This window comes from Mastigoproctus giganteus, chromosome 9, assembly GCF_048544385.1.
Source record: "Mastigoproctus giganteus isolate SK-2022 chromosome 9, ASM4854438v1, whole genome shotgun sequence".
NCBI lineage: Eukaryota > Metazoa > Arthropoda > Arachnida > Uropygi > Thelyphonidae > Mastigoproctus > Mastigoproctus giganteus.
Window position 1 is genome coordinate 69,805,390 of NC_143583.1, and position 26,303 is coordinate 69,831,692.

General features: G+C 36.6%; 1 protein-coding gene across 1 annotated transcript in view; it reads left to right on the forward strand.

Annotated features, from left to right (window-relative positions):
• Nucleotides 1–26,303, forward strand: part of RhoGAP71E (Rho GTPase activating protein at 71E) — a 358,970-nt gene that overhangs the window by 81,320 nt on the left and 251,347 nt on the right. Inside the window, exons 4-5 of the mRNA XM_090381175.1 lie at nt 1,144–1,305; nt 10,567–10,676. Of these exons, the coding sequence (XP_090237301.1) occupies nt 1,144–1,305; nt 10,567–10,676 (272 nt within the window). The remainder of the gene's footprint in view (nt 1–1,143; nt 1,306–10,566; nt 10,677–26,303) is intronic.

Consider the following 26,303-nt stretch of genomic DNA (forward strand, 5'->3'; position numbering starts at 1 on the left):
TTAGTTTTAAAATAACAGGGTAAGAGTTTTAGCTGAAAGATGAGAAACCCTATGTAAAAATCATAGCTTCTCTTATTATTTAATTTTGAAATGGTCAGACATAAGTTGTACGCTGAGAGCTTTTAGTAGTAGTAGTAGTGGCATGTGATGCAAGAAAACAAGTGTATGAGCTTATGCAGCATCAGCCAAAAAAAAAAAAATCACACCATTCCCTCCAAATGCCTGTCCAGTTCCTCCTTAAATTATTCAACCTATCAACTTCCACAACGACAGATGGAAGTTTGTTCCAGCAATTAACCACCCGCTGGCTAAAGGCAAATTTCTGCACATCTATTCTACATCTGTCTTTTCTTAATTTGAATTTATGCCCCCTTAGGTTTGTAATCTGAACAAGTGGAAGGATCCCATTAGAATTCAGCGTGCTCAACCCATTCAAGGCCTTATACACTTCAATCAGATCACCGCGCAGGTGCCTAGTCTCCAGCCACTGCAATTTGCAGAACTTAAGCCTCTCTTGGTAAGAGGAACCCTTCATTCCCCTCACCAATCTTGTTGCCCTTCTCTGTACACGCTCAAGTAAATCTACATCCTTCCTAAAATGAGGCCTCCAGACCTGTATGCAGTACTCAAGGCGTGGCCTGACCATTGCCTTATACAGAGGGATAATCACCTCCTTTTCCCTGCTAGCAAAATTCCTATATATCATTGACAAAACCCCATGACCTGCCCTGGCAGCCTGTCTGCATTGCTCAGAAAACTTCATATCTGACTGCACAATTACTCCCAGGTCTTTTTCATTTTCTACCACCTTAAGTGTACCACACAGTTGGTATGTTTGGTACTATACTTTGGTACTTTCATATGATATACTCTTAAATTTATCTGACTGTTTTACCTTCAAGTGAACAAATAATTGTTTGTCAAAAGAGAGGAGTAATGCAACTACTTTTGCTGATATTTTTAACTTAAGATATAAGAAAAATTTTTAAAAGAAAATAATTCATTTCATTGCAAGTCTTATTACTGCTTCCAATTATTATTGGTTTATAGCTACCTCATTGTATTTTTGCTATTTTTCTTGTCATTTTAGGTTGTAAAATATACCTGAAGCAGTTTTTTCCCCCTCTTTCCTTTATGATATAGGTTCTAATTTTAAAATTAAATAAAGAAGCTCCATATAAAAAAGATGTCTTTAGAGCTCCTGGCCATCAAGGAAATATGAAGAAACTAATTCACTTTCTTCAGCATGGGTGGCTAGTTAATATTGATAACTACTCTGTTTACACTATAGCCTCAGTTTTAAAGGTATGTTTATGATCACTAAAGATTTTCTTCAAGTGCCCATTTAATTTTGATATATATATATGAATATCATAATATTTAAAGCATGAAATAAGAATGACAGTGATTAAATGACTTAATTGCTTATCACTGTTCTCTTCAAATCATAGTAATAGTAGTGAGCCTTTTTATAATTTTGATTAAATATTCAGTTTACATTATTTCTCCTTCTTTCGATGTTTAATATAAAAACAAGACATTCAGTGTGTGTGTGTGTGTGTGTGTGTGTGTGTGTGTGTGTGTCCTTGTGAAAATAGCTTTGAAAACTGGAGGAGATGGCACTTGTTAGAAACTCTGTCATCCAGTTAGGGCTTATAAAAGCTAATAATTCTCTGCAATTCAAATCCAGAATTTGATGAAATTTAATACATAAATAAATGTAGAGGATTTTATTACATAAAAAAGGGGGGGGACTAATGATTTTTACAATTTTGCTTTTAATGTTGGGCAGTTTAATAAAAATAAACATTTAATATTTCATCTATTGCCATAAAGCATGAGGTTAAATGCAGCTGAACTTAGTTCTCAAAACTTTCAAAATTCCACAAAAAACCTACAAAGAAGCTGACAGTTAGCGTGAAAATTGACATGCATAAGCCCACACACGCCTTTGACAAGATTACTCATTAAAGGATTAATAGCAAAAATCTGCTTTTGCAAAAAATTCTCCACACCCTTTTTCCTTTATAATTCACTGTACATGATATTAAACAAGTTGTTTATGCAACTGTATTGCGAGTTCTGGTGTTGAATATTTTGTAGACTTGTTCACTTAAAATTTAATACTTTAAAAGTATATTTGTAATTATTCCACACAAAATTGTGGGATATACTGAGCCAAGTAAATATGTGCCCACATTTACTTGGCTCAGTATGATGAGGAGGTTTGATTAATGTCAGGAATATGCAGAGAATCTACTATCTGCACCCATTCTAGTAGATCTTCATCACTTCCTCAAGTGAGGCCTCCAGACCTATACAATACTCAAGATGCGGCCTAACCATGGTTGTATGCAGAGATAATCACCTCCTTATCGCTGCCAGCAAAGTTTCTGTATATCATTGACAAAGCTCCATGAGCAGTCTTGGCACAATGTCTGCACTGCTCAGTGAATTGACTACACAATTATCTCCAAGTCTTTCATTTTCCACTGCCCTGAGTAGTACCACACAGTTAAGTTACTTTGTGATTACTGCTACCCATACGCAGTACCTTGCATTTGTCAATGTTAAACTTCAGCTGCCATTTCTCAGCCCAATTGACCCATTTTACTAGATCTTGTTGCAGTAGCTCACCCTGATGACTGTCGTTAACCACTCTGACAACTTTTATATCATCTGCAAACTTGACCCATTTTACTAGATCTTGTTGCAGTAGCTCACCCTGATGACTGTCGTTAACCACTCTGACAACTTTTATATCATCTGCAAACTTAGACATTAAGCCTGATATACCTTCATCAATATCATTGATAAATATTGAAAACAAATATGGGCCCAGCACTCAACCCTGGGAACTCCACTAACATTAGTCCATGAAGTGCAGTACAGTGCCCATTAATAACCACTCTGTCTTCTTCCATATAACCATCCCTATATCCATAGCAGTAACTTGCCCTTAATGCCACACAATTCATACAACAGTCTTTTATGTGCAATAGTATCAAAAGCCTTTCTGAAATACAAGTATATGATATCAGAATTATTTTTTTGCATCCAATTCCTTGGTCACTGCATCATAATAACCTATTAGATTGTTAGACAAAACTACACCTTAACAAATCCATTCTGTGACTGCAGTATAATGGCATTCCTGTCCAGATGGTCCTGGACAGGAATGCCATTACTTCTTTAACCAGTTACTCCATTATTTTCCCTGGTAAAGATATTAAGCTAACATGTCTTTAATTACTCATGCCACCTTTTTATCCCCCCCCCTCTGTTAATTGGAGATACATTTGCACATCTCTTGTCCATAGGGACCCCTTCCTGAATCCAAGGATGCTCTCATGATCATGACTAAAGATTTTCTCACCTCCTTTGTTACCTCCCTTAATATGATTGGATAGATCCCATCTACTCCAAGTGCTTTGTAGTAGGTATGTTTCAATATAGCCAAGTGCATTGTCATGAACTTGGGGAGTAGCAACCCCAAAATAACTTATGCTTGGTTGGGTTGAAGAAAGGAATTTGAAAGTTATGATATGATCAATATTAAGTTCTCCAAGTAACGTAGGCAGAAGGCAAGGAAGGCCTATGGTGTCCTATCAATGACTTATCAAACATTTGCTTGTAGAAATCGGGAATCAATCCCACTGTATAATAAGACAGTTGTAAGATTGCAGTTCAGAGCGGGGGGGAAAGGCCATCAAGCTTCTTGAAAGAGTTCAAAGACTGGCAAGATCTGCAAAAGAGAATGTACAAGGAGACTTTAAATATGTGGTCTACAGAGGTTGGCAGTAAACACTTTAGAAGGAATCTCATTGAGGTGTATAAGGCTCTGCGAAGGGATAGTGAAATAAATGAAAGTGAAATTTTTCACCATTACAAATTGCAGACCCAGAGCCCAGAAATTCACACTATAGTCAAAGAGATTTCTGCTGAATTGTAGGAAGTTTTCGTTTAGCCAGCTACTTGTTAATTATTGAAATAATCCACTTCTGTGGATTTTTAAGCCTACAGCTTGGAGCAATTTGTAGGGCAGCTTTTTTATTATTATTTTTTTTTTAAGTAAAAGAATGCTTGAGACATGAAATTTACAAGTAACATTCTTTACTCTGTGCATGTTGGTAACCTGTAAAACTACTAATGTGCATGCTCAGTAAATGGCATGGCTTTCAACATAGAGTAGCCTGTGGTGGACCATTTTTGCTTGAAGCAGATTTGTTTAAAACTATTGAAAATTTAAACACAAACATATTTGTAGCCAATTTCAATGTCAGAAGGAAACATCAGAATTCTGAAAAATTGGAGATGAATGTTAATGTTGAGTCATATTTGCACACTGACCATTGTGAGCACAGATTAGAGGGAGCCTGACAGCAATTCGATGTAAGTCACTGTGAAAGTTTTCACAACAAAAAAATTGTCGTATGGTAGTTTGTGTAGTTGTGAGTAAATTAAAACTGTTTCCTACAAAGTGCATGTCATGCAACAACTTCTGCTGCCAGACTGTAGAAAATGAAACTGTTACTGGAAAAAGTGGATTAAGACTTCTCTGACTCTTGACCTTGCTTCATCTCGCAGAATATACTTATCTGTGGTATACAGAAAATTCCCATACACCCTGTGAAAATTGGTGTGGTGTGCAGTGACCCACTGCAGGATTGTTGGACCCATTGTTTCCAGAAACCATAATCTTTCAGCAGCATATTGATATCGTCCATGGATTTCTGGAACTCTTCAATGAGGAGAAGATTGTAAAAAGTGTTCTTTCAGCAAGATAGTGCAACAAGTCATCCTTCATGTGCATTTGTGGCTGAGCCATCCCTCCATCTTGTTCAGATATTGTATAATTTTGAAAGGAATGTGGTTATCATATTTGCCAGATTTATCACCATTAATTTCTTTTGGTGAAGATGTGTCAAAGATGGTGCCTACAACAATGCTCCATGCACCTGAAAGAATTGAAAAGCAACATTACTCCTAGCATGCTGCAGATGTTTTCAAACATGCTTCATCAAGTTATGTTATGTTGTGTGTTGCGCATTATAGCCTTAGTCGCTGATGCGCCAATAAAACTAAACTAAGTTATGTTGTGATCTTGATGGGCAATCATTTTCAACATTTTTTTGTGACACGTAACAGGGAATAAAAATATTATTTGTAAATTTAATGTCTCTGGCACAGTTGGAACTTCTTATTGAAGATGAAGGCCTAATTTTGATGTTGACTCCTGAAAATCCATGAATTATGCACCAGCATATCAAGGGTCAGACAACTTTAACTGCAAAATCATTTTGTAGTAAATGTTTTTGTAATTAACCAAAAAAACGCATTTGACATTTTCTTGGTTTAATGGAAATGTGATTATAGTACAAGCTAACTACTAGAGAAAATACATATTTATGACATGATATGTATTGTTATTTGTATAAACTTAAACTAAAGTGGTCTCAAAACAGAAATGCAGTTTTGTAGTTAACGTTGTCTGACACTGAGCCCTTCATTAGCATTAGTAGAGGCATTTGATGCAAGAAAGCAAGCTTATGCAGCATCAGCCAAAAAATAATAATAATAAAAATAAATAAATAAATAAAAAATAACCACTTCCACTTCACCCCTCTGTTCGTTCGAAATACCTGTCCAGCTGAGCCTTAAACTTATTTAGGCTATCAACTTCCACGACAAGGGATGGAAGTCTGTTCCACCAACCAACCACCCGCTGGCTAAAGGCAAATTTCCTCACGTCTATCCTACATCTGTCTTTTCTCAATTTGAATTTATGCCCTCTCAGGTGATTATTCTGAGCAAGAGGAAGAATCCCATCAGCATTGAGCATGCTCAAACCATTCAAGGCTTTATACACCTCTATCAGATCACCTCGCCGGTGCCTAGTCTCCAGACACTGTAATTTGCAAAACTTAAGCCTTTCTTCGTAAGAGCACCCCTTTGTTCCATTCACTAATCTTGTTGCCCTTCTCTGTACTCGTTCCAGCTTCTCTACATCCTTCTTGAAATGAGGCCTCCAGACCTGTATACAGTACTCTAGGTGTGGTCTGACCATTGCCTTATACAAGGGAATAATCCACCTCCTTATCCCTGCTAGAAAAATTCCTATATATCATCAACAATACACCATGAGCTACTCTTGCAGCCCGTCTGCACTGCTCTGATATGTACTGTGCCTTCAACATAATACACCTAGTAGAGTTGTAACAAAAAAAAATGAATAATTTTTCCATACAGTTTCAAAATGATGGAACTTTGGCATTGAATGGCAAAAAAATGCCACAACACAGACAGTGAATTCAGGAAATGAATTCACAGGAACTGTTTTCAGCAGAATGGAGCTACCTGACATACAGAAAGAGTAAAATGGGTATATGGACAAAATTCAATGTCATAATGCATGAAACGGGGCTCTGTAATGAGAAGTATTATTCTTAGCAAGCGCACACACACACATGACACTTCTTTTTTTTTCTTTTTTTTTTCCCACACTTTCTTGTAAAAGAAATTGTTTCATTAATACTTTAGAAATTATGAATTCCCTACACTTCTTTTGGGAAAATCCTGTAATTCCAACTTTTATTTTTATAGTATTCCAAAATTCATGATAAAACATGGGTATTAAAAATTTCAATATTTACACTTTTCCGCATGCATAACAACTGATTATTTGTTTACTATCCATGGTAGCGATTCTCCCACTTGCAGAGTAATATAACCCAAGGTGGAGTTTATCCTTTAATAATTTCATTCAACATTTAATACATTTAGTATATACAGTAAAACCTTCCTTTAATGGACTTCATAAGCATTGAACAGTCTGTTGAACCAGAGTGTCTGAGACTTCATGACTCAACTGCCTCAGTCTGATAGTATTTTCCATCAATCAAAATATTTTAAATAGACTTTAGAGCTGTGAAGCTTCATGATACCAGAAGTATGCAGCATTTTTATGATTAATAAAAAGCATCATTTTTGTACATAGCCATGCATATAAAGGTTAAAAAATTTTTTTTTTTGCACAAAAGGCATTGGAACACTTGCCATTATATGTATAACTGTGTATAGAAATTGTGCTTGCATTAAAGAAAATTTAGCTTCATTTATCAATATAGTATCATATAGAAAAACAAAGATATTGTATGAAGTATTTCATTTCTGTTCTTTTTTTATGACTGTTGAAATAACTTTTTGAAATACCAAGTTGTTTACAGTTCCTACTGGTATGAAGAGCTGTAAACAAGCCAATATTCATTAACAGTGTGACATAGGAAAGTATCTGGTGCACAAGATATGATTCTGGCTCCAAGGGGCTCGAAGCTTCACAACCTAAAACCCCTACCACAAAACCTTATTGGAGGCCATTGAATCTGGCCTTGCAGAAGACTACCTCACTGAATTGTTGGAAACTGTTGTGGGCAGTGGAAATCCTAGTACTATATTCTCACTGTGGATGAGATTATTCAAGTGTTATTACTGGTATGCCATTGAAGGAGATTCTTCAAGCCAAAACTGTCAAAAGTTGAAATTTTGCCATGTTATATAGTGGTGACTGAAGAGTTTGTGAGGTTTAACCTCACAAACCTGTATAATACTAGTCAGAGTACGTTCCATGGAGGTTCAAATAATTCTCTACTAATTAACAAAACACACTCAGCAGGTTTAGGAGGGTGATGGTGAGGCAAATTCTGACATACAACCCTCTCACCACCACTTAGTCTGGTAATAGGACTGTTCAGGTAGTAGAGATGCTTAGGGAGATTTATTCAGAGAAAGCATCAGAAGAAAACCCATCCAAAGCTTGACAGCTCCAGGGTTGCACTATTTACGTGATTTTGCATCCATAGAGAGTGGTGGTAGTGGGAATTTGCCTTACCATCACCCTCCTGAACCTCCATGGAAAGTGCTCTGAGCTCTTCAGAGTCACCACTATATGGCAGGTCATGGAAAGGCAAAATTTCAAATTCTTCAGTTCTGCACAACCAGTAGTTGCAGTAAAATATAGTATTAACATTTTTTTTTTTTTTTTTATTTTTTTTTTTTATATATATGTATATATATATATATATATGTATGTGCATGCATACATATATACAATAAAAGTCCACAACTCCGGACTGGGACTGCTTGGGGACTGGGTCGATCCGGATTCTCAGGCAGTACTTTTAAAATTTAAGATGGAATAAAGAAGAGATGACCAAGTAAATTTTGACAGTTTATTCATTAGCAAATAAAGCATGCTTCATTTATCGAAACAAGCAGTTTTAAAGAAAAATAAAGTCAACACCTAACAAAGATATAAACATAAATTTTCACCACCAAAAAAAAAAAAAGCATATAATGCTTTGGAACACTTGCAGCTTCTACTCTATCTGCTGAACTGCTTGGTGCTTCTATTGCTTTCTTTAAATGCTTTCATATATCATCTTGTTTACGACTTTGTAATTTTTTTGTGATAAAATTATTATGCACCATGTGCACATACATGACTCCTGAAGACTGAAGCTAAGGTTCTGTTCCATAAATTTAATAACTGTTTCAATGGGCTTTTCTGCAGTAGCCCAATATGTCTTTTCTTCATCAACTTTGTCATTTTATTCACCAGGTTCTTCTGAATAATTCTCTTCTATCTTATCAGGAGTTATAATGCTTTGAATAATTTCTTGATCAGTGAAAGTTGCTGCAACTTCAACATCATCTTCAATGCGTATCCACTCTTCTATGTCATCAGCATTAAGTATGAGTAGAGGGTTGTCTTCTGTACATAATTTAAGTTTCCATCAGTTCTTTCACTCCAGATGCCTTCAGCTTTATGTGAAATCCTTCAAAATCTTCATTTTGATCAGATTGTAGATCTGCAAACATCACGTTTGGCCATAATATTCACCACGCTCTTAAAAGAGTTACAGGCTTGACTGCATTCCATGCAGTCATGAGTGAAAATGTTGCATCTTTGATTGCAAAACTGCGTTGAAATTCTGAAGGGGCGACATTCTTATGCATAATTTTCGTCATAAAATCATTTTTATCGTGACATTTAAAGTTCCTAATGACTCCTTAATTCACAGTTTGAATTAATGGTGTTACATTTGGTGGCAAGTAACATGCAAAAATATTTCTGCAATCAGACACTAATTTTGATTCATGCTGGTGGACCCTACAGTTGTCGAGAAGTAGCAGGCACTTTGTATTTGCAGGCTTCCCCAATTTTCTCAAGTTCTGACGAACTGATGGAACAGAATCATTAACAAACCAATTCAAAATATATCTTTGTCCATTCAAGCATTCTTTTGGGCTTTATAGGTCACAGGTAAGTGCACAATTCCTTTAAAGTCCTGTGGGCGCAGAAATTTACCAATCACCAAAAGCTTAATTTTATGCTGACCTGAAGCATTAGCATACATAAGAACGGTTATTCTTTCCTTATTAAGTTTAAACCCTGTTGCATTTTGTTCTTGGTTTCCAGCCAAAGTGTTTGTGGGCAAACACTTCCAGTAAACCGCTGTTTCATCAGCATTATAAATTTGATCGACTATAAGGTTGTAGTCAGATACAATTTTTTTTCAAATGCTGCACTATATTCTGTTACTGCTTGTGTATCAGCCAACTGTCTTTTTCCAGCAATATCTAACTGTCTAATACCATAAGGAGGCTTGAAATTCCTAAGCCCATCCATCACTAAATGTGCGCTTTGATTCAAGCTTTATTTGCTCTACAATAAATTACTACATAATAAATTCCCGGCTGCTTTCCTCTACCATCACTTCGCAAAAGCATTTAGAATTAGTATCACATGGGATAGTAGGAATTTAAGGCTGGAGGCCATTATTGTCTTTCATACTTCCTGATAAAGTGGCAGAATTAGTATTCTTAAATTTGTTCATCTTTTTAATTTGCTGATCTTTTTCTTTTTTCTGCTGTCCCTGTAGCTGCTAGGAAGACAACCAAAAAAAAAAATTCCCCACCACTCGCAAACCGAAATCTATCGGGATCTTGACCTAATATATCAATGCACGTATAATGTTTAATCATTCATCCTACAATAGCATTAACGCTGCATAAACGCAATATTGTTCGAAACAAATATAGAACATTGCCTTAAAAGTAGTGTTCAAAAATATGAATGTTAATACCTTGCTAGCAGTTACAGGGACAGCAGAAAAAATAAAAAGATCAGCAAATTAAAAAGATGAACAAATTTAAGAATACTAATTCTGCCACTTTATCGGGAAATACTAATAACAATAGCGGCCTCTAGCCTTAAATTCCTACTATCCTATGTTAATAGTTAACATGGAACCATAGGCGATCCAACAACTGCTAGTACAACTACAGCTAGCCAGTTAGTTAGGCTTTAATTACCGGTAATACCTCCTGCCAAAAAAAAAAAAAAAAAATTTCCCCACCGCTTGCAAACCAAAATCTATCGAGATCTTGACCTAATATATATATATGTGTGTGTGTGTGTGTGTGTGTGTGTGTGTGTGTGTGTGTGTATATATATATATATATATATAAAAAAAAAACATTGTTTTTTAAATTAACATTTTTCAGAAATTCTTAAGGAAGCTTCCGGGAGGAATTTTTGGCCCTGAAAATGAAGAAGAATTGTTTGAAGTAATAAATCTTGAAAGTACAGAAGAAAAGAGAGATAGAATTCACAGGTATTTAAAAAAAAAAAAAAAAACCTTAGGTTTTGTGCACTTTAATTCATTGCACATTTTTCTAACTGATTGACATTGCTAATATTAAATAAAAAAAAATAGGAGTTCATACTTTTACATTATTTACTATTCATGAATAGTCAATAATGTCATTCTTTGATATAACCAAAGATAAATGTGAATCTGAAATAGATTAGCATAATTTTAAAGAATACTTAAGCGTGACTTAGCAGATTTAAATGTAACTGTTACTATGTACAAATATTTAGTCTTTACCTCATAGCCTTTTTGATTGTATAAAAGATAATTTATGAATTCTATAGTCAGTTTCAGCAATTAACATCTTAATCAGTTTTTGTTGCCGTTTTTGGTTTTTATTGCAATTCACTTGTGTATATTTGTTTTGTTTCAGTTCCTAAACCCACTGGAATTGAAAAAATATTTCACTTGGGAGACATTAATTTGGAAATTTGTTATATAAGCTTAAAGATAAACAGAAAAATTAAACTCACGAGGATGGTATCCATTATTGGCATTTGGGTTATTGGTATCCATTTAAGGTTGTGAACTTTCAAGAATTCATTGTCATTCAAGAATTGAATACAATCTTTCATTTTTGCTGTTGCTCTTTCAAAGTTGCATTGTTTCTGTCAGTATCATGGCTGGTCAGATCTGAATTGTTATGTGGATTTCCCAGGAGTAACAAATAAAATGTAGTGAAACAACCACTCCCTTTTAATAGTTCACTGGTGTCAAGGTTTTCATTCTAAAACATAAATCAAAATTCATGCATGCTACCTGGTTTTAATTTTGACCTAGAAAAACGTTCTGCTCTCACTGAAGATTAAGTGGCAAGTCCCTGGCACTAAAGCTTGGGATAATTTAGAGACAACCTTTATCTAGGTTATGGCTGTGTTATATCTTTTAAAATTATAAAACTAACATGAACTGAGCTATTTGCTGAAATAAATAGCATCACTTGATTGAGTGAATCTTCTATACGTTAAAAATCTGAGAAAGCCTCCAGGACAGCTGTGTTGAAGTTTACTGGCTTCTCCTCAGCTAGTTGGCAGTCTCTGCTAGCAAATATGTGCCAGGCTGTGGATAGATTTAAGTTGAACATAAATCCTCTGTGTTAAGGACTTGTCACTTGATCTTCAGTAAGAGTAATCTCTCCTTGATCAAAATTGAATACAGGCAAGAATTTATTTTATTTCAACTACTGCATTGAGGACTGCAATTCTCATATTACTGTACTAAATAAGGGGTGAGTTGTTTTTTATTATTTCACTTAAAATTAATGTACTTTTAAATATCTTTTTTAATAACTTGAGAAAGAACTAAATGAGAATACAAATATGGCTGTCTGTTTTCAGTACTTGGTATTGAGTATAGTAAATGAAGTTCCCAGAAAGAACAATTTCCCCAACTTATATCTTTTTAAAGTTTCTTGACTGACCCAATCATTTACATACAGATTATTTGTTTGAACAGTGGCCCAAGTAAATTAAGCTCATTTAAAATATGTACTAGTACTTACATCGTCAGCACTTTCAAATGGTTCTAATGTCTAAAGGTGTGAAATCATCCTTGGTTTCTGCATTTAGATCAAGAAAAGGAACAAAAGATACCTTAGTTTGTTTTATACATGATATTATAGCTGTTCTAAATAAACACTATCACTCTGACACATTGTACAAGATAAAAATATGTACACCAGTTTGAATCATAGCCATGTTCATAAAAATATGTTCATACATCCTTTACTAAAATGCTTAAAGCAGGAAGGGAAGATGGAAGACAATACCCATTCAAATATGGTGTTAGTAGTGGCAAATGATGAGAGGAAGCAAGCTTGTTATAGCATCAACTAAAAAAAAAACAAAACAAAAAAAAATCTACCCACCACACTGTCCTTCCCCCCCTTCCTAATATGTCTGATACCTCCTTAAATTTATTTCAACTACCCACTTCCACATCACCAAATTAAAATTTTGTTCTACAAATTCAATTACTCTCTGGCCAAAAGCAAATTTTCACACATCTATGCTGCAGCCATCCTTTTTTCACTTTATGTTCCCTTAAGTATGTTGCCCAGGAAAGAGTGAGGATACTATCAGAATTTAGTTTAGTTCATTCAATTCACTTAAAACTTTAAATGCTTTAATCAAGTCATCTTGCAGTTGCCTAGTTTCCAAGTGATGCAGTTTGCAGAACCAGAACTGGCTTTCTTTGATGGAGCACCCTTTTCTCTCCCTAACTAATCTTGTTACTCTTCTCTGCACCTGTTCAAACATATTCGCCCAATTTTTAAAACTAGGCTTCCAGACCTGTATGCAGTATTCAAGATGTGGCCTTGCCATTATCATTGCCCAATAAGAACCCTATGAACTACCCTGACTTCCTGTCTACACTGCTCAGACAATATTTATGTTTGATTCTACATAATGTTGTCTGAGCAACATTACGTAGTATCCAACATAATGTTGTCTTATAATAACCCCCAAGTCTTTCTCTCTTTTTTTTGTTCTCAAACCTTTCATTTGGTTCCACCTAATTGGTATATTATTCTGGGATTACTGCTACCTATATGTAGCACTTAACATTTTATCAATGTTAAACCTCAATTGTCATTTCTCAACCTGGATGCCTAATTTTTTTTAGTTCTTGTTGCAAGTAGCTTACATTCATTATAATCAGCAAACTTAAACATTACACTTGATATGCATGCCTTCATCAGTATCATTTAATAAATATTGAAAATAGTAAAGGGGCCAAGCATTGAACCCTGAAGGGTGGGCTCCACTAATAACATTGTTCCAGGAAGAACAGTGCTCATTATTAACCACTTTCTTACTTGAACCATCCCTTTATCCATAACAGTAACTTACCTCAAATGCTCCACTGGTCCACTTTGTATAGTAGTCTTTTATTGAACAGTGTAAAATCATTTCTGAAATCTAAGTATATGAATACCAAAATTTTTTGCATCTATTTTCTTTGCTACTGCATCATAGTGTTTTTTTTTTTTTTTTTTTCTTTTTTTTTTCTTCGATGAAAACCTCAAGCACAAGAGGTATTAGAACTTATAGTACTTAGTACCATGCACGGGTTGAAGGTTGAGAAGATGAAAGAAGATACTTGTTGACATTAGACTTGAATTTTTGTAATTGTGATTTTCAGGATATGTATGAAGAAATAAATGAGAAAGAAGAAAGTTGGTTCTGTGATTTTGAAGTTTGATAGTAAAAACATGTTGACTGGCATGTGTTCAGACTGGTTTGGAACAGAGAGCAGGAATTATAGAAGCCAATTCAGAAGAACAGTGCCCATGGAAGTATCTATAGAAATGGCATGCAGCAGAAACAGAACGTCTATGAAACAGAGAGTGGAGACTTTGTTAGAAATCAGTCATTAATTAACCTAACTGCCCTCTTTTGAATGGAATCCAGGAGCCTGAGGGAGGCTTTGTGTGTACCACCCAGATGTGGCAACAATATTCCATGGTAGGTGGATTTGCTATTTGTACATAGTGAGCAGTTGTTTGAAAGAAAAGTATCACTGATAGCAAACAAGAAAATCCATTTTTTTAGATGCAGAGGAAGCAATATTTGTTATGTGCTTATACCAAGAGAGATTAGAAATCTGGATAATGCCTAATAGAAATCTGAGTGCTATCGAAGATAAGCAGAAGATTGAAATCAATTTAAGTTATCTTTGCCTCACTGGAGATTACTTGGAGTTCAGCATTTAGGGAATTGGTAGTGGATATTTGAGAAGTTAAAGCTGTTTGTGCAGGAAAAGGTTTCTCAAACTGGAAGGTGGAATGCAATATGCTATCATCAGCAAAACTGAGGATTTCCAGTCAATGGAAGGAGGTCATTAATATACAAGAGGAAAAGAGTGGGAGAAAGAGCTGAGCCTTGGAGAACATCTGCATTAGTGGAGAAGTTAAAGACAGAAATCAGTCTACCATAACCTGCATTGAGTGGTCAGAGAGAAAAATAGATACCCAATTACAAAAAACAGTTGGCAAACCATAAGATGGAATCTTATGCTGACCAATCTGATTGCTTAATATGCAGACAAGATCACCCCCTTATCAAATCCATGCAGTGACTTTGCTGTATAACTTCATTCCAGTCTAGATGGTCCTGCATTAATTCTTTAACCAGTGACCCAATTATTTTCCCTGGAACAGAGGTTTAAGCTTGCATGCCTGTAATTGCTAACCTCACCTCACCCTTTGATCTCCCTTTGAATTGGAGAGGTATTTGCACATCCCTAATCCGTAGGAAATTTCTTACTTTCTCCTTTTGGGGCTTCTTTTAATATAATTGGATAGATTCTGTCAGGTCCAGGTGCCTTATTTTTAGTTTCAACAATTTCTCTTCCACTTTCTTCTCAGTTATTACAAAATCATTTAGCTCCCATTTATAACTTGATATACTTTTGGTATTTCCATTCCTAAAATTGCCTTCATGCATGAATGTAAGTGTGAAATATTTATTCAGTTTGTCAGCAGCCTGAACAGGGTCATCAGTAGTTATTCTACTCATATCTAGTGGACCAATGTGGTTCATCCCTTTCCTTCTAGTGTTAACATGAGCAAAGAATTATTGCTACTTTTCTTTGCATTCTTTACCAAAGACTTCTCAATCACCATAGCTTGCCTTACCTGCTTAGTGACTTGATTACAGACTACTTAATATATATATTATAAGTTTCTATGCCCCTGATAATTTATAATCATGCCATGTATTTTTCTTTTCTGGAACTAGACTCATCAGTTCATCTGACATCCATTTCAGGCTAAACCTTGAACAGTAAGTCTCAGTTGATATAAAAAGCTTGGCAGCTTCTATCATTACTTCTCTGAATGCTTCTCATTTAGAATTTGCAGTTGTTAACATGATCACATGATTCCACTGAAAAGAATTTAAGAACTAACTCCATTGTAGTCACCTTTATGAATGCACCCTTTCCTTTATCCTTGACAGTATTTATATATCTTAAAGTAAATCCAAATCAGAACAACATTATTATCATTGCCATTTAGTGGTTCCTTTATCTGGAAGTTATTAATGTATGAGTGGAGTCACATTTCAGATCACGACTACTGATTTCTCTTGTTGCCTTCTAGAATTCTAGAGAAGCAATAAGAGTGACCAATCCACAATTCCAGTCAAGTCAATACCTAGAAAGTTAATTTCCCATTATAAGTCATTCTGGTTTACTGGTTCACCTGACTATAGATTTTCATTATACTCACCACAGCCATTTGACCTATAACACTCCACTCTCATTCTTGTTTTTCCAATGTTTATTTTACCCAAAGGCAGTAGACCAGGTGTACTGCCTTTTATTCTGTATGCTTCTTAATCGAGAGTATAACTACTCCCTCCCTCTCTGCCTTTGATCCATTCCTTAAGCCCTCAATGTCAGCACAATACATCAGACTGTCATTTATGTGGAGAGGTCTGGGTTAGATTTTCCCTTTATTGATTAAGAAATTTTTAAATCCCTCTGTTCAAGGCTGTAGTTAGCTGATCTCAAATGGAGGGGTTGGGGTTGCCCCCCCACCCCACCAAGAGTTATTTTGGTGTTTTCATCCTGGTGAACATACATTTCTATAGACCATTTCTCATATCCATACACCTATGGATATGAGAACATGCTTGGGAGCCATTAATACCAATATTTATTTATCGTCCTTTCGGTAATCTTGCTCACCATATTCAAATTCTACATTCCTGTGTCTGAGTAGCACTATGTTTATGATATCCCTACAACATCCACATTGATTATTTAATATACACTTTGATTTCATTAAATTCATTTACTATACTCCTACCTTTAGCATAACAGCATGTGTTTGGTGAGCCTAACACAGCCATATATTTGCTTGTCCCATGAGGACCCCCATTAGGCCCTGTAATTCTTCCCACCTTGTTTTCAAGGTTCTGCTTATCCCAATAGAAGCAGTATAAGAATCAGTTTCGCTTCTGCTTGTAGCTACTTCTAACTGTTAGTCTGTGTACCTCCCAAATTAGAAGTTTCTGACTTGCCCTATCACTGCCTTCTATGGTATAAGCAAATATTTTTGTTACCCTTCTACTTAAGTGTTTTCCATCTCTGTAGAAACAGTCTCCAGTTAAGCTCAGACTATGCTGAGAAAAATTCTTCTGCTGCATGAGCCAGTCTCATCCGGGTCTAATTGATTGACAAAGCTCTCATCATGTACCCCTTCACATCATGTCATGTCTGAGCAAAATTCCAGACACCTTCAAATATAATTCTAACTTGCACATTTCTCTCAATATTGCCCTATACATGTTAAGTTAATCCTCATTGCTTATTCTTAACATCATTAGTATCTGTGTGTACAAAAAATTACCTTTTGTGCCCTTAGAAGATAACTGTGTTATTATTTCTTTAACTTTTGTCCCTAGCAGATATACCCTGGTGCTATTTCACCTAATTTTTTGCATGAAGTTTTTCCTGTGAGACCACATCTTTTCACCTTTGGGGATGTTACTATGTTTTTCTGATTTATGAGTAACCTCTCATTAAGCTGGAAAGTTGAGTGCTTGGGTCCTTCATTTTAATTCCCTCAACACACTCTTATAATTATATATCAGAACACTGAATTTGCCTTAATATTCTCATGCTCTTGCAACAAAAAATATATAGAAACATTCCTTCAGTTGTATCATGTGTTACCGCACATGCAAGAAGTAGTGCCTTTTTTTTTTTTTTTAAAAAACAGAGATTCGTAGAATTGATCTCAGTAGTCGATGTCCACCAAGGCAAAGCATTCCCACTTACTGCTCTAGTCTGAGACATGATTTTAAATTAAAAATACCACACGAGACTAAGATGGTTATGTACAGTAATAACACTACACTGTTCCCAGATTATATAACAGTAGTCAATAATATAGTATTAAATTATATTTTACAGTTATGTTATAAAATCACATTTGCATTTTTATAAATACATTGTTTACAGATGTAATAAAAATACTTTTGATAATATTATCTATATTCCTACAGAATTACATGAAAGAATATTAAATAGCATTTATATAATTCTTATATCTATGCAATGAGCAGCAAAATTTAACTGTTATACTAATTTTAATCAGAAACATAACAAAAACTACTGATTTTTGAGTAATAAAAAAGTGCTTAGCAGGCTTTCAAAAATCACACCCTTTTAATATCTATTGCACAACCCTTAGTAATCAAAGTGAAGTGACTTTGCACTTATCCAATGCATTTAGCCAATCCTTAAAAAATACTTGCCATAATCCAAGCCTTATTTTATTTTCTGTATATTCCACTGTTAATTTATCAACTCCTTTAGTACAAGTGAAGATTTAAAATATTCTGATTAAACATAAGCATTTCAAAACCATCTGAATTACAGCCTACTGTTATGGCAATAAGTTTTTTCTTTTGACTCCCTATCCTCCAAAAAAAAAAAAAAAAAAACCTGATTAAAGTGCTGAAGTTTTATCCAGAAGGCAGCAAAAAAAAAAAGGGTTTGGGTTTATTGTATAAATATCCTTGGCTGCATAGATTTTCAGTGGTGAAGGAAAGTTATCCAACTCAATAGCAAGTTATTAAAAACCTGAAACTCACCACAATCATTCTTAAAAATGATATTATTCCTCTTCCTGAACTGCTCCAGCCATTCTTGATTAGAACTGCACAGTCCAGTTCTGCAACTAAGGTATCTACCTTTTGTATCAAAATAGTCAGAAATGGGAGCATTCTTGTACCTTGCTGTACATAAACACTTACGGTTCAAGCTTGCTGTTCTCAAGCACAGATTATATTGTAGGAGCTATATTTTCAATGGTAATGCATTCTATTGAAGGATTTTACTGCCCCTTTTTAATATGGGGTTTCAAGACAAATAAAAGAAAAATTGCAATTATAAGTGAATCATAGAATGAACTGATGAATGAACAAGAGCTCTGTGCAGGGGAATTATTTTCACTTAAAATTTCAATGACATGTTGGACAGACAATTTGTGTGTAACCAAGTTGATTAATTAGCGGGTCTCGGTTACACACAAATTCTGTCCAACATGTCGCAGTATCAAATTTTCTCAAGTTTTGAGACAATAGGATTCCCATAATGTTTTTTATATGATGTTAAAAATTCAACATGTACTGGTTGTGTAGCATTATAAGAAACAAAGAAATGAATAATTGTATAGCATTCTATGAAAGTTGAAAGAATTTCTGTTCAGAGGGATGAGAGGGATTTTATCTGTTTAAACTGTAATTATCATGCTCCATGAGATTGTATGTGCATATTTGAGAACTTTTATTTAGTTATAGCTTTGACCAATGACAACAGGAAGCATAGGAGGAGGAGCAAAATTTGTGACATGCTAGATTTTCTGTAGTGGCAGGTTAATGGAAAATCTCAGTGTGGGAGGGATTCAAATCTTTGAAAGACTAAGAAGATGCAAAAAAAAAAGTATAAAAACCATCTCATGTTACCTGAAAAATTTTTCATATATGTTTATTTTTACTAGGACCAAAAAAAAAAAAAAAAAATTTTTTTTTTTGTTTAGCAATACTTCATGTAAATGCTTCTGTATTAAGCAAATAAGTATATATACTACAATTATAGGTACAAGAACAGGTCCAACATGCATTTCATGTTAATCATTTCTGTGTTAAGTGGGTTCCAGTGTATTAGGATATATGGTCTAAATTAAAGTATGTGGTGCTCTGATGCTGAATGTAAATTTATTTTCTAAGGAGTAACTATTTCTTTAAAAATTAATAAATATGCTTTTTTTTTTTATTTTTAATTATTAAAGAATTAATTTCTCAAAGGGAACCAAACTGAGAGAATGCCACCAAATTACTAATAATTTTTACCAAATAAGAAGAATCTGCCATTAAGCTGGTTGTTGTTATTACTCAGAATACTAAAGCTGTATTAAGTGCAAATGATTATAAATATAATATATTCTTGTGGTGCTTCGAGTAGGGCCATGGTGAGAAGGAGAGGTTGCACTTCTGTAGTGATGCATTTAATTGATTGTATGAGCAACATTTACTTTCTTATTTGTTGCAGGGAAATTTTCTATATCATGAGCTTGGCCAGGAAATAAATACTCATGCTATATGCTTCCAAAAATGGGGAGTTACCAGCATCTTAATGAAAATGCAACATATATATATATAATTAAGTTAATGTGTATATAGTGTTAGCTAAATCAGTTTAATATCTTTTTTTTTTTTTTTCCAGAGATATTTATATATTATGTAAATGTTGTTGAAAAAAGTTGTTGAAAAAAATTAAATGTAATTTAATTTTTTCCAATTAATTATTAATGGCAAAAAAACTTAGACCTTGAAAGACCTTAAATGTTAATTTAGTGTTAAATCAGAATCTTTTTTCTACAGCTTTGTAGAGGAAAAATTATGAAACTATGTTGAAGCCTATCCTAATTGCATTATCAGAGAAGTAATATTCTTGCACCCTCCTTGCTTACATAATTTTTACCAATTTTCATGTAATTATTTCTGAATCTGCTTTCTTTCTTGGCAAAACACCTTTACATTAATTCTCTCTGTAATATCATATCATTGGAAAAATGAATTTTTCCTTATGTTAACAAGCTCTTCTTTATCTGAAGTTAATAAAGTACTTGGACTTATGTGGGTATAATTTATTTCTGAATTGGAAATATATACATAATGGAGTTAAACTTTGTGGTATTTTCTTACCACTTCTTCAGTGACTGCAAAGACAGTAACTAAGGATTATTATTATTATGGAATTCTTAAACATTTTTTATAGAATTGAAAAAATGTTTAGTAAAATTAAAAATATTTTTATAGGTAGAATTAAAAGTTATTTTTAATAAATCAAACTTAGATTCTAATTCAAAGAATTTTTTTAAGATTAATTTTATATAAGTAAATAAAAATAATACTTAAGCACTTACCTTTGCAATCCCCATCACAAAGGTAAGTGCTTAAAGTCTTTGCAGTCCCCGTCACAAAAGGTAACTTTGGTCACAAGAACTTCATTTGTTTATGGGGGAAACATATAGTACTGTGGTGTACTTAATCTCATTGCCATAGACTATAATGGCAATCCCTTAGACTACAAGTCTAAGGGACTGCCATTATAGTCTATATCAGGGTTTACTTGTCCTTAGGGTAACATTACTGCAGGTGTTGCCTTAGTGGATAAGGGGGGAAGTTAATACACATTTAAGGTTATAATGATAAAATTAATTTTTTAAAATTAAAATAGAATAAGACAAAATTAAATAAACTAAATAATATTTTACTCATTAGTTTGGGGGGAGGGTTAGTTGGAGGATTGGTTGTAGTTAAGTAGTTTAAACTTATTTTTAATTTACTGTAGGTTTAGGACTCTATTCTTAAAGATATGTATGTGACTGTTTTTGATCTGAATTCCTTTACTGCAGAATTCACATAATGTTATCCATCGATCCTATTAAAAAGGGGTTTTTTTTGTAGAGTTTATAGTATCTGTCTGTGGCCAGTACTAATGTTTTGGAAAATGCCCATTTATGATCCTCTGTCTGTGTATGAAAAGCAGAGTCTGAATTTATTACTCTGCCTTTATCAATGTCCTTATGTTCTTTTACGCTTGAGTTTTTTCTTGCTTTGTCCTATGTAAGCTTTAGGGCAATCGCTACATTGTAGTGTGCGTGTGCAAATATTTATTTTCAATAGATATAGCATAAAATGGAGGCGAATATCTGCAACCTACAAGGGACCCTATCAGCCTCTATATACAACCCCAGGGGCTCACATCTGGTGAGTATAGGTATATTTGGGTCTAACGGCTCCTGGGATTTCTCCCATCTCCGCATATGTACACTGTATCGGACAAGCTAGGGATTTAAAAGTATATGGGTCATGTGGTATTTAGCATGTTGTGCCCTTGTTCATCCGGCCTGTTAGTCACCGGGCCCCTAATGGGACCCGATGTTACCATACCTTGCCACGGGGAGGCCGGCTGCGTGTTACCTATATAGTACTCTGGTGGGTCCTGTCGCCTACTTTCCTGGGATTTCAGTGGCTAGAACCTAAAAAAAAAAAAGTGCTGTTCGCGGTTAGTTATTAGCGTTTGTTAGAATAATTTAGAAGCTTGCGAGGGGCTATACACTGAAATAATATTTTCTATATGCCTAAATGGGTCGGGCAGGAAATTTTGATGTAGTTAAATTTGGACGCATAGGGCTGAAAATGCTGTGAAAGTCAACAGTAAAGGGGGTGTGAAGACTGGAGGGAAGAAAAGGAAGTAAGGGGCCGATAGAGAGGATGGCCCCGCGATTGCAGTGGAGCAGGCCCGTGCTCCACCAGAGGGAAGAGATTTGGGGAAGGGAAGGAGTGGGGGCAAAGCCCCCTCTCCCCATGGGAGGGGAAAGAAAGCACTGTTCAAGAGAGAGAGTGTATATTGAGTCATATGACAACCTTGGATGTCCTTTAGTCCAGGTGCCCAACAGGGCAAGATGGGGTTCTTCTGGTCTTGAGGGATGGCTGTTGTCTTGTGATTGATATTGTCCTATTCATTGATTTGTGAACTTTTGGAATACCTCCACTCAATGGGAGGGTAGGGTCTGTTGTCTTGTGAACAGATTTTGCGCAAAAAGTGTGAATGCTTTGTAGGTCTCTTCCTCTTGTAGAACGATGTCCTCCTGGTTTTGAAGAAGCGAGTGAATCTTGGTGTATAGTTGACATCTGAGGTCCTTGTATTGGTCACACTCGTATACCAGGTGCTCCCAGGACTTCTCCTGTCCACAGGAGCACCGCGGAGTAGCTGAGATTCCAAAGTCATATAGCCTCTTTCTAAATGAGGTCCGGTCAATAGGTAGGTAGTTTTGAGTCCGGGCGAAAACCAGGCTGGGGAGAGAGTGGATAAACTTGATCTACATCCGGTATAAATTTCTTAGTAATGGAGCCTTTGTTAGTGAGGTTCCAGCGATTTTTTGCCATAGTGATTTCACGTGTTGCAAAATCCATCTGTTCTCCACGGTTTTGGAGTTTGTTGGGTCTGTGGTGAATCCTATATGAGAGACTATTTTTCCTTTGGAATGTTGGTACAGCAACCCGCAGCACGCAATCTCCAAGTCCAGGGGAAGGCATCCCGCCAGGACCCGGAGCGCGTGGGTGCTCACAGTGCAGCAAGCTCTTGTCATTATGAATAATATCGATTGGTGTGTCATCTCTAGTTTTTTCTTGTTGACAGCTGTGCTAGTCTTTGTGTACCAGGCCCCAGCTGCATGGGCTAGTGCTGGGATAAAGAATGCCTTACAGAGGACACCAAGGGCCCTCTTCTTCAGGCCCCAGTCTTTCCTAGTGACTCTGGCCAGTAGGCTTGCATATCTTATTTTTGTTCTCAGGTAGCAGAGATGTGGCGTGAAGCTAAGGTTTCTGTCAAGTATCACTCCGAGGTATTTTATTTCTTTTAGCAACTTTATGGTTTTCCCGTTTATCTTAATCTGCGGTGGTCTTATAGGGTCAAGGAATCCTTTGAGAAGTATTGAACTTGTTTTGTCTAAGGAGATTTGCACTAGCCCAATTTTGCAAGTCGCGCTAGTGGCCCGGTTTGCTATGGTCTCCAGTCGTGCCTGGCTGTCAGCCCGCAGCATCAGAACCAGGTCATCCGCATATGCCTGGGTTTTAACATTTGGAATATCCAAATTAAGGAACTTGTCTAGGACCAGGTTCCACCAGAGTGGCCCCAGGACAGAACCCTGAGGGCCAGCCCCTGTGGACCGAACTAGAAACAGAGGCGTATGGAGTGGTAACAGTGATTCGCCCGTTTTCAAGATAGGATTTGAGGCATTGATATAAGTCTCCTGTGATATGAGCCTTCCGGAGCCTGGCCAGAACAGCAGGCCACCAGAGAGAATCAAAGGCTCCTGCGAAGTCAATCGATATTAGGAGGAAGTATTTTGTGTTGCAGTTTTTAGCTGTTTCAATAATATTTTCCAGAGCCTCTACAGCCGAGTGCCCCTTCCTAAAGCCATATTGATTAGGCGACATGAGGTTTGATTCTTGGAAGTGGTTCTCAATTCTTTGGTAGAGAAGGCACTCGAAGAGCTTTCTGAAGATTGACAGCAAGGCGATTGGCCTATACGACCCTGGCATTCCTTGTGGTTTCATCGGGTTTTTTAAAATGAGTTTTATTTGTGCCATTTTCCACGAGGCCGGGAAGTGGTCCACTGAGAGACATCGGTTGAGGAGTCCCAATATTGTGTTCGGTATAGTTTCTACCACCACCTTGAGCATCTCGGGCTCAATTTGATCTATACCAGGGGTCTTTCTATTTTTCATTCTCGCTGCCGCTATGCTGAGTTCCATTGGTGAGAAGGCAGGTTGAACAGCTGTGGTTGTGTATGTGTTATTGTACTCACATAGTTTTCTTTGTTCCTGGGTTTGAGGCTCGGTTGCAGGAAGGAAGATATGGTCCAAGATATTGTCTATAGAGGATTTCCATGTTCTGGTATAGGTTCCCTGAGCTGTCTCGTTTGCCGTTACGACTTCCCCTCTGGAGAGTTTATTTGTGGAGACCCGATACACCACTCCCCAGGGGTTAGCATTTCCTTCTGTATTTACTAGGTTTTCCCATGAGGCTTTCTTTCTTTTCTTTATTTTAGCTGTGTAGTCATTTCTGACCTCATGGTACTGTTGCCGTAGTACATCGACCTCTGCCTGTGGCCAGGATCTGCGTGCCCTCTGAAACATCAGGTGAGTGTAAAGTGTGTTTAGGGTCAAACGGCACCAGGGGTTTCCCCCATCTCCGTGTAGTTTCATTGTGGGTGAACCAGTTGACTGGAAAAGCCAGAGATTTAAGTGTATGGACACTGTACATGTGTAGCGTTGTGTACCGTTGTTCTTCTGGTTGTTTAGCCGCCAGACCCTTACTGAGGCCCGACGTTGCCCCCACCTAATTTCCTGAAATTTCAGTGGCTAGGACCTTAAAAAAAAAAAAAAAAAAAAATTTATCGCATACGCGTCGTGGGAAGCGCTAGGGAGAAGTCCAGAATGTTCGGCGAAATTAATTTAGATTGTGTGGGGCGTGTTCACGTTGCTGTCAGATAGTGGGGAGAAGGCTGAAGGCTGGGGAAGATAGAAGTATGGAGCCGAATGGGAAGGTAACTCCAGTTTACAGTGGGGCATGCCCATGCCCCATCAGAGGGAAAAAGGGATGGAAGAAGGGGGAGGAGACAGCAAAACCATCTCCTCCCCCTCCCACACAGGGAGATGGAAAAATAGTAGGCCAGTCAAGGGGACTGGCCCAGATCGCCAATAGGGCATGGATGCAAGAGGCTGCAGGCCAGGTGCCGAGGCAACAGGGTTGTTACCATCCGGGAACCCAGCGAGGGTGTTTCCATCCAAGGTTTTGGTCTAGGTTTGGTAGTGATTTATGTAAGTTCTGGTTACGTATTCACTCATGGGATACAAGTCCCATCCGTTGTTCAGCGAGTTTGTCCTCGTCGGTGGTGACTCCGTCCATAGATTGGCAAGTAGGAAATCTGGACAGTCAGCCAGGATTTTGGTGGCAGTCTATGCAAATTATGTCATTCGTTGGTTCAGTTCTCTCATGGGATCAATGTCCCATCCATGGATCAATATTCAGTTTCAGTATGTATGCTGTTTTATTCTGGTTGTTCTGGGTTTGGTAGCATAGGTAGAGTCTATCGTCTTGCAAATAAGCACTGCGCAAAGTTAGTGAGGGCATTATAGGTTGCCTCGTCTTCTAGTAGGTAGTGCTCTTGGTTTTTAGGATAGTAGTAGTAGTAGTGCCATGTGATGCAAGAAAGCAAATGTATGAGCTTATGCAGCATCAGCCAAAAAAAAAAAAAAAAAATCACACCATTCCCTCCAAATGCCTGTCTAGTTCCTCCTTAAATTTATTCAACCTATCAACTTCCACAACGACAGATGGAAGTTTGTTTCAGCAATTAACCACCCGCTGGCTAAAGGCAAATTTCCGCACATCCAATCTACATCTGTCTTTTCTTAATTTGAATTTATGTCCCCTTAGGTTCGTAATCTGAACAAGTGGAAGGATCCCATCAGAATTCAGCATGCTGAACCCATTCAAGGCCTTATACACATCAATCAGATCACCGCGCAGGTGCCTAGTGTCCAGCCACTGCAATTTGCAGAACTTAAGCCTCTCTTGATAAGAGGATCACTTCATTCATTGTAGAGCAGATATCATCTTTTAAGGGCACAAAAGGTGATATAGTTGTACACGTCGGCACTAATGATATCAAGAGTAGGAGACCGGCAGAATTGCTTAACAAGTACAGGTCACTGTTGAAAAAAAGCCGTGAAATAGGGTTGAATTTGAAAGTGTCTGCAATTCTGCCCAGACACGATAGGAGGGAGTATATGATGAGAGCCTTGTCGATCAATTCGGCCCTGGAAAGATTGTGCAAGGCTCAAGGGGTAGAATATTTTCAGCCTGGACTGTACTTGTTAAGAGGAGAGATTGCTTCTACAGGGATGGGATACACTTAAATAGAAAGGGTGCAAGAATATTTGCTGATGCTATCGAGGCAGTGTTAGGTGGGTCGGAAAACTGCTAGCTTGGGGG